The 8,388-nt window shown below is 41.2% G+C and overlaps 1 protein-coding gene across 1 annotated transcript; it reads left to right on the top strand.

Moving 5' to 3' along the window:
- Nucleotides 1–2,955: 2,955 nt before the first annotated feature.
- LOC102414210 (olfactory receptor 4D2-like) lies at nucleotides 2,956–3,891 on the top strand. Its single transcript, XM_006076249.1, has one exon. The coding sequence runs from the start codon at nucleotides 2,956–2,958 to the stop codon at nucleotides 3,889–3,891; it is 936 nt and encodes a 311-aa protein (XP_006076311.1).
- Nucleotides 3,892–8,388: the final 4,497 nt, after the last annotated feature.

Here is an 8,388-nt window from a genome sequence, read left to right as displayed (position 1 = left end):
ATCTCATGAACAGAGGAGCCTGGAGGGCTACAGTCCAAAGGGTCACAAAGAGTCATACATGACTGAGTGATTAAGCACGCATGCCCACAGTGGACTTGGGTACAGATAGTAAATCAACAATGGGGCTTCAGCTGCCAAAATAAAGGACAAGTTTTACAGGACAGTAGGGTTCTGTTGAACTGATACCATATATCTGCCCATGTATGACTTTCTCTAAGTAAAACTCAGTTAGACATAAAAGTAGAAGAAAAAGAAAAAGGGAAGGAGCAGGAGAAGAAAGAGAAGAAGAAGGAAAGACATCAGACCAGTTGTCTCAGATTGCACAAGAGAGAGAACAGTCCTTATACTGATGAGCAAGTCCATGGTTCTCAAAGTGTGGTCCCTGGAACAGAGAAATCAGCATCATCTGAGAATTTGTTACGGATGGAAATTCTTGGCCTTATCATTGATCAACAGAATGAGGAAGTCTGGAGCTTGGGCACTGTAATTTGTCTTTTAACCAGCTCTCCAGGTGATGGTCTCAAGGGAAAGAATTGAAGAAATGGGTTCTTCTAAAACTCCCAGAGAAACTGTTTCTTTTGAAGAGACTTATACTTTTAGATCTTGGCCTGAGATACTACATGCTACAAATCTATAAAACTGTATTGTTCTTAGTATTTTTGATCCCGAGGAATAACTTTTAAAAACTGTGTTTTTGAGAGATTTTAAAACTTTTTAACAAGTCCCATTGCTCCCTTGCCCCCAGTGGTAATCAACCCAACCCTGCCTCCTGAATCGAGTCCAGTAGTTTCTCCTCAAGGATATTCCCTCTTCCCCTAGAGTCACACCCATTGTTGTATACGTGATGTTTGGGCAGTGGCTAGGAAACTAAGTTTGCAGAAAAGGGATCTTGAAGAAGATGCAAGACATGAGGGCTCTCTCCCATGCTGGGCTGAAGGAAGGTGAGAGATCAGGGTTTTCTCACCTGTAAATAGAGCAGCTGTTAAGAATCCAGACACACTTGCTGGAGAGTGTGGAGAAAAAGCAAGAGATTTAGACTAGATGATTGTAAGGCTAAAGTGTGAGGAATGCTTCAGAAAGTAATGCAGGGGAAATAGGGTGTTGAAAACTGATTTTCCAACGAGCATGTCCAAAACCAGGCTTTTAATGACAAAGTGGAAACTGGGTCCTGTGATTTAGAGGGATGATATTGAGAGCAAAGGATAGGAAAATACACCACAAAATTCTCCACGTGGTCACATTGAATAGGAAGGATTGCATAATTACCTACTTATTCATTATGACAGCAACTTTTTTTGAGCAACTGGTGAATCAGAGTTGCTGTTACAGGTGCTGGGGCTACTAAGTTACTGAACTTGCAATCTAGTCAAGAGGGACAATGGAAAAAAATATGATGAGACTAAAATGACCTCTGATGAACAATACATTGCAGGAAGCGGGTGAGGGGTGGGGAGTGAGACAAGGCAGGGGAGTGAGAAGGCCACTTAATTCTCTGCTGTCACCCTTATCTCTCACCTTCTGTGTCCTTCTTCGCCTTTGTTCCCAGCCTCTTCCTTTCCCCTCCACTTTCCCCTTCGCCTTCCTTCCTCTTAATATCCCCTCTTCATTCTTTTGACAACACCCTGGTGGCTCAGACAGTAAAGACTCTGCCTGCAATGCAGGAGACCTGGGTTCAAAAGATCCCCTGAAGAAGGGAAAGGCAACTCACTCTAGTATTCTTTATTCCTTTGTCTATACTATTTCTCTTATCTCGACATCTTCCTTCCTCATCTATCTTTGTATTCAGTAACAGAAATTCTTGGGGCTTTTAAAAGAGCCCTTCCATTCCCCTTCATACAAAATCCATCACCTATTTCTTAATCCAGAAAGTCTCTCTCTGCCTTCTCATGTCTCAGCACGCACACCATATATACCCTGTTAAGTCACCCAGTCAGGGACCACCTACACCAGTGTGGGGGGACATTCCCTATAATTGTTTACCCCCCAGCAGTCAATGCCACATGCTTTTTAAGTATTGACTATGAGCAAGCATGAGCACTGCAGTGCACAGATTAATTGTAAATCAAGGCACATGGCACATTATGGTTGAATCAGGAGGAAAACCTAGAAATACAAAAAGTTCACGAACTTTTAGATGTAATAACTGTTGTGTGAGAGATGACTGGTACAAAAATGTATTAGAGACTGTAAGAAGGCAGGAGGTTTTTAGTAGGAGACTACACAGAGGAGAGTGATTACTATTTATTATTCCAGACGCTATTCTAGGAACCTTATGTTCTATCTTATTTAATCCCCTGGACATTGAATAGAGACAACACTTTTATTTCTACCTTCAGTTCAGTTCACTTCAGTTGCTCAGTCGTGTCCGACTCTTTGAGACCCCATGAATTGCAGCACGCCAGGCCTCCCTGTCCATCACCAACTCCCGGAGTTCACCCAGACTCATGTCCATCGAGTCAGTGATGCCATCCAGCCATCTCATCCTCTGTCGTCCCCTTCTTTTCCTGCCCCCAATCCCTCCCAGCATCAGAGTTTTTTTCCAATGAGTCAGCTCTTCACATGAGGTGGCCAAAGTACTAGAGTTTCAGCTTTAGCAAGATGTGGAAACTGAGATGAAGGGCCTGAGTAAGTTAATGTGGGTCCCATCTCAAGGATAAGAAACTCTGGAATTTGACTACATGTCTGCTGGACTCCAAGTGTCTTCCTATCACTATATTACACAGAATTTTTTAAAGCAGGTTGTATATGTCATGAATGGCTTTAAGATATCTCAAGAACATATATATTCCAGTACCAACTGGTACACATTCCAGGGCCAAGGACATTTAGTCAGCACCTGGAATTATGATCTGCATGTAAATGTCCGTCATCTAAACCTGGACACTCAGTTTGATCCCCTGGCACTAATACATCACTTCTGTGGTGTGTTTCCTTTAGGTGTATGGAGTAGACACCATGGCATCAGGGAACCTCACGTGGGTGCCAGAATTTGTCTTCCTGGGGCTCTCACAGACTCAGGAGCTCCAGCTCGTCTTGTTTCTGGTGTTCCTGTTTGTTTATATTACCACTGTCATGGGAAACCTCCTCATCATGGTCACAGTGACCTCTGATTCCAGGCTCCACACACCCATGTATTTTCTGCTGCGAAACCTGGCCGTCATAGACCTCTGTTTCTCCTCAGTCACTGCCCCGAAGATGCTGGTGGACTTCCTTGCTGAGAAGAAGACCATCTCCTACCAGGGCTGCATGGCCCAGATTTTCTTTTTCCACTTTCTGGGAGGTGCCATGGTCTTCTTCCTCTCAGTGATGGCCTATGACCGCCTTGTTGCCATCTCCCGGCCCCTCCACTATGTCACCATCATGAACATTCAGCTCTGTGTGGGGCTGGTGGTGGCTAGCTGGGTGGGAGGCTTCATTCATTCGATTTCCCAACTGGCTCTGATGCTCCCACTGCCTTTCTGTGGCCCCAACGTCCTAGATAACTTCTACTGTGATGTTCCACAAGTGCTGAGACTCACCTGCACTGACATCTCCCTCCTGGAGTTCCTTATCATTTCCAACAGTGGGGTGCTGGTCCTCATCTGGTTCCTCCTCCTCCTGGTCTCCTACTCAGCCATCCTGGTGATGCTTAGGTCCCACTCTGGGAAGGCGAGGAGGAAGGCAGCTTCCACCTGCACCACCCACATCATCGTGGTGTCTATGGTCTTCATTCCAAGCATTTACCTCTACGCCCGGCCCTTCACCTCCTTCTCCATGGACAAAGCTGTGTCCATCAGCCAAACCATCATGACCCCCATGCTCAACCCCATGATCTATACCCTGAGGAACCAGGAGATGCAGGCAGCAGTGAAGAGATTAGGGAGGCATCCTCTGGCTTGTAAAAGTGAGTGACAATGGGTTCCTTACTTCTCTTTGACTTTGTTTTCTTTGTAGAGTGGGCATAGGGAGCTACTGTATCTCCCCTGTTAATAACTTGTGTTTTTGTTGTATGGATTATCATAGAAGTGAATGCATAGTGAACCTAAGCAATTTACTCAGAGTTTTTAGCAAAATTGATAATATCCTCATTTTTTATTTTGATGTTGATTTGAATACTCCTGTGACAAGAAGAAGTGTTGTCATGGAAGCATTGTGGAAAGTCACACCTTCTTTTCTGCCATCTTGGTGGACAGTTTCCTCTTAGGATGACCGCATTCCCCCAGAAGAGCAGCTCTGCTTTCTGTACCTGAGTTCTTTTCCCCAGTACCCCTTTTTGTGTGAGTCTGGATTGTTGGAAACTGCACAGGATCCAGAGTCTTAAGCCTGAAATTGGAGACTTTAACCAACACTTACCAAATGGACGACCTTGAATGAGACACCTGGCCTCTCTTGAACTCAAAACTTCTTCCTCAACAAACTTGCTAAAATTAATATGTGACCCCAAACCTTCCAGTAGCAGAATCAGAAATTGTGACAAAACATTGAGTGATCCATATAACTGTATTTTTTATTTTCAAATCAGAAATTATCACGAGTATTCAGATATTTTCACTGTAGTATAATAATTATTACAAGTAAAAGATCACATGTAAAACTCATTGGAAAAGACCCTGATCCTCGGAAAGACAGACGGTAAAGGAGAAGAGGGCAGCAGAAGATGAGATGGTTAGATAGCATCATTGACTCAATGGTCATGAATTTAAGCAAACTCAGGGAGATAGTGAAGGACAGGTGAGCCTGGAGTGCTGCAGTCCATGGGGTCACAAAGAGTCAGACAAGACTTAGTAACTGAACAACAATAACAAATGTATATACATTATAATATACAACATTATCAATATATTGCATAAACAGTCATGTATACAGTAGTCAGTTCAAGAATCACATGGTACCAGTAACTTCCCTATAGGTGCTCTCTACCACATCACTTCTTCCCAAATGAAAGCTCTTTCTCGAATTTTGTGTTTATCATTCCACCGTTTATAAAAAATAATCTCACTATACCTTTACATAATCGACATATTGTTTTATTTTGCTTTATTGAGCTTTATACAAATATTAGACTGTATATAATATTCTGGGGTTTGCTTTTCTTCACTCCACATTATGTTTCTAAATGCCACATGTTACTCTGTTTGGCTGTAGTGTTTTGTTTTTTTTTTTTTTTTTGCTGTATAATATTCTTTTGTGAGAATAAGCTTAGTGGGATTGTTTCAGTTTTTCTGTTGCAAACAGTGCTCTTTTGAATTTTCTTCTACTTGTCTCCAGTTGTCATGTTGAGGAACTATGAGTCGTCATATATTTTAAAGTGAAATTGCTGAGCCATGAGATCTTCAAAGATTTACCTTTACAAAATCATGCCAAATTCTTTCCCAAAGTTGTTATGCATTGCATTTCATCAGCAGTGTTGAAGCGTTCCTATTGATTCATATCCTCCTAACATTTGCTATTGTCAGATTTCTTTGTTTTTGCTAATTTAGTGGGTAAAAAAATGAAATTTCACTGTAGTCCTAATTTGCATTTCTCTAGCATTTCCTTCCATACTTTTTTTTGTATGCAGGTTTCTCATGAATGCATTTTGCTCCCTTTCCTCTGACTTTTTCTATTTAGTGTATGAGTTCTTAGGTAATTTAGTGGTTGATCTATTATCAGCTATATTTATTACAGTACTTTCTTCCACTTTGTGATTTGCCTTCTCTAATTTTTCTGTTAGTTTTCATGTAGTCAGTTTTATTTTAGTGTTAGTTCAAATTAAAATCTTATTTTTTAAAATTGCTTTTTATCCAGAGGACAAACGATATGATATTCTGCTATGTAGTTCTTCTAGCTTTAAAAAATGTTTAAAAGCATTTTTAACTTTTCAAAAAATCTCACACTTACAGAAAATATGCAAGTAGAGCATAACGTACTTTTCCCCTGAAAGATTGAGGGTAATTTACAATCTTGATGCCCACCACTCCTTAACATTTGTGTGCATTTTCTGCAAAAAGACATTTCCACCAATACTGCTGTATAGTCAGGTGTGGCATTTTTGTGACTTCACCAGGAATATTACAGAAGTCATGCTTTGCTGCTATTGCAGCCTATTAGGTATAAGAGATTTTGCTATGTTCTGTTGCTAATGTCTCATTACTTTGATTACTAAGAGGTGTTCATTAGGCTTATCACTTAAGTTATTCATTTTCCCTTGGAAGTTAGTAAATGTTTTGTGGGAAAGTACTTTGAGATTATGTGAATATCTAGTTTCTTACCAAACTTCCAGTTTATTCATTTATTTGTTTATACCTGTGTGAAATTAATTTTCCTTTTTTGTTCATTAAGTTATAATTTATTATTATCATGACTTATTTTGATGCTCCACTTACCCCAGAATTCACCAGTCAGTCTGTAAGCTGGCTTCTGTTCTTTTTATTCTTAGAGCCCTTCTTTTCTTACTGGCCCAGTGAAATGCCCCATGCTTATCTTAGGCTTTCTCTGCTCCAGCTCTGGAATCACCTATTTTAGTAAACAATCCTGCTTCCTTTGAGGAGAATGGTACTGAAAGGCAAATCTGAGTGCTGGGTGTGCTGATATATAACAGTCCCATTCAATTTTTGTGTATCTATCATGTATCTATCTATCTACCTCTATCATCCGTGTAACTAATGAAAATCATATATTCACATAGATACTTCCATTCCCATTGGAACATCATAGAATTCTTTCTATTTTTCTTTTTCTATACTTATAATTCCTTTCTCTGGTGAGGAAGCTGGATACCATTATTCTTTTTATATATATAAAATTATTATATATTTATATTATTCTTTATCAGTTCAGTTCAGTTCAGTCGCTCAGTCATGTCCGACTCTTTGCAACCCCACGAAACACAGTGCACCAGGCCTCCCTGTCCATCACCAACTCCCGGAGTTTACCCAAACTCATGTCCATTGAGTTGGTGATGCCATCTAACCATCTCATCTTCTGTCGTCCCCTTCTCCGCCTGCCTTCAATCTTTCCCAACATCAGGGTCTTTTCAAATGAGCCAGCTCTTTGCATCAGGTGGCCAAAGTGTTGGAGCTTCAGCTTCAACATCAGTCCTTCCAATGAACATTCAAGACTCATCTCCTTTAGGATGGACTGGTTGGATCTCCTTGCAGTCCAAGGGACTCTCAAGAGTCTTCTCCAACACCACAGTTCAAAAGCATCGATTCTTCTGTGCTTATCTTTCTTTATAGTCCAACTCTCACATCCATACAGTTCAGTTCAGTTCAGTTGCTCAGTCGTGTCCGACTCTTCGCGACCCCATGAATCGCAGCACGCCAGGCCTCCCTGTCCATCACCAACTCCCGGAGTTCACTCAGACTCACATCCATCAAGTCAGTGATGCCATCCAGCCATCTCATCCTCTGTCGTCCCCTTCTCCTCCTGCCCCCAATCCCTCCCAGCATCAGAGTCTTTTCCAATGAGTCAACTCTTCGCATCAGGTGGCCAAAGTACTGGAGTTTCAACTTTGGCATCATTCCTTCCAAAGAAATCCCAAGGCTGATCTCCTTCAGAATGGACTGGTTGGATCTCATTGCAGTCCAGGGGACTCACAAGAGCCTTCTCCAACACCACAGTTCAAAAGCATCAATTCTTCCACGCTCAGCTTTCTTCACAGTCCAACTCTCACATCCATACATGACCACAGGAAAAACCATAGCCTTGACTAGATGAACCATTGTTGGCAAAGTAATGTCTCTGCTTTTGAATATGCTATCTAGGTTGGTCATAACATTCCTTCCAAGGAGTAAGCGTCTTTTAATTTCATGGCTGCAGTCACCATCTGCAGTGATTTTGGAGCCCCCCAAAATAAAGTCTGATACTGTTTCCACTGTTTCCCCATCTATTTCCCATGAAGTGGTGGGACCAGATGCCATGATCTTCGTTTTCTGAATGTTGAGCTTTAAGCCAACTTTTTCACTCTCCACTTTCACCTTCATCAAGAGGCTTTTTAGTTCCTCTTCACTTTCTGCCATAAGGGTGGAGTCATCTGCATATCTGAGGTTATTGATATTTCTCCTGGCAATCTTGATTCCAGCTTGTGTTTCTTCCAGTCCAGCGTTTCTCATGATGTACTCTGCATAGAAGTTAAATAAACAGGGTGACAATATACAGCCTTGATGAACTCCTTTTCCTATTTGGAACCAGTCTGTTGTTCCATGTCCAATTCTAACTGTTGCTTCCTGACCTGCATACAAATTTCTCAAGAGGCAGATCAGGTGGTCTGGTATGTGTGTGTGTGTGTGTGTGTGTGTGTATATATATATATATATATTTATATATTATATATATTTCAAGTCACATAAAATTAATTATTTAATTCACCCTTTCTATGCAACCATCTCCCGTAGTAATTCTGTCTACATTTCCACTCTCTCCTGATAC

The sequence above is a fragment of the Bubalus bubalis genome, chromosome 3, assembly GCF_019923935.1.
Source record: "Bubalus bubalis isolate 160015118507 breed Murrah chromosome 3, NDDB_SH_1, whole genome shotgun sequence".
Taxonomy (NCBI): Eukaryota; Metazoa; Chordata; class Mammalia; order Artiodactyla; family Bovidae; genus Bubalus; species Bubalus bubalis.
The sequence above is the reverse complement of the archived record's forward strand: the minus strand, read 5'-3'. Positions and strand labels throughout refer to the sequence as shown.

Excerpts from the sequence above, each read along its gene's own strand:
- LOC102414210 (XM_006076249.1), top strand. The coding sequence starts at position 2,956 with ATGGCATCAGGGAACCTCACGTGGGTGCCAGAATTTGTCTTCCTGGGG.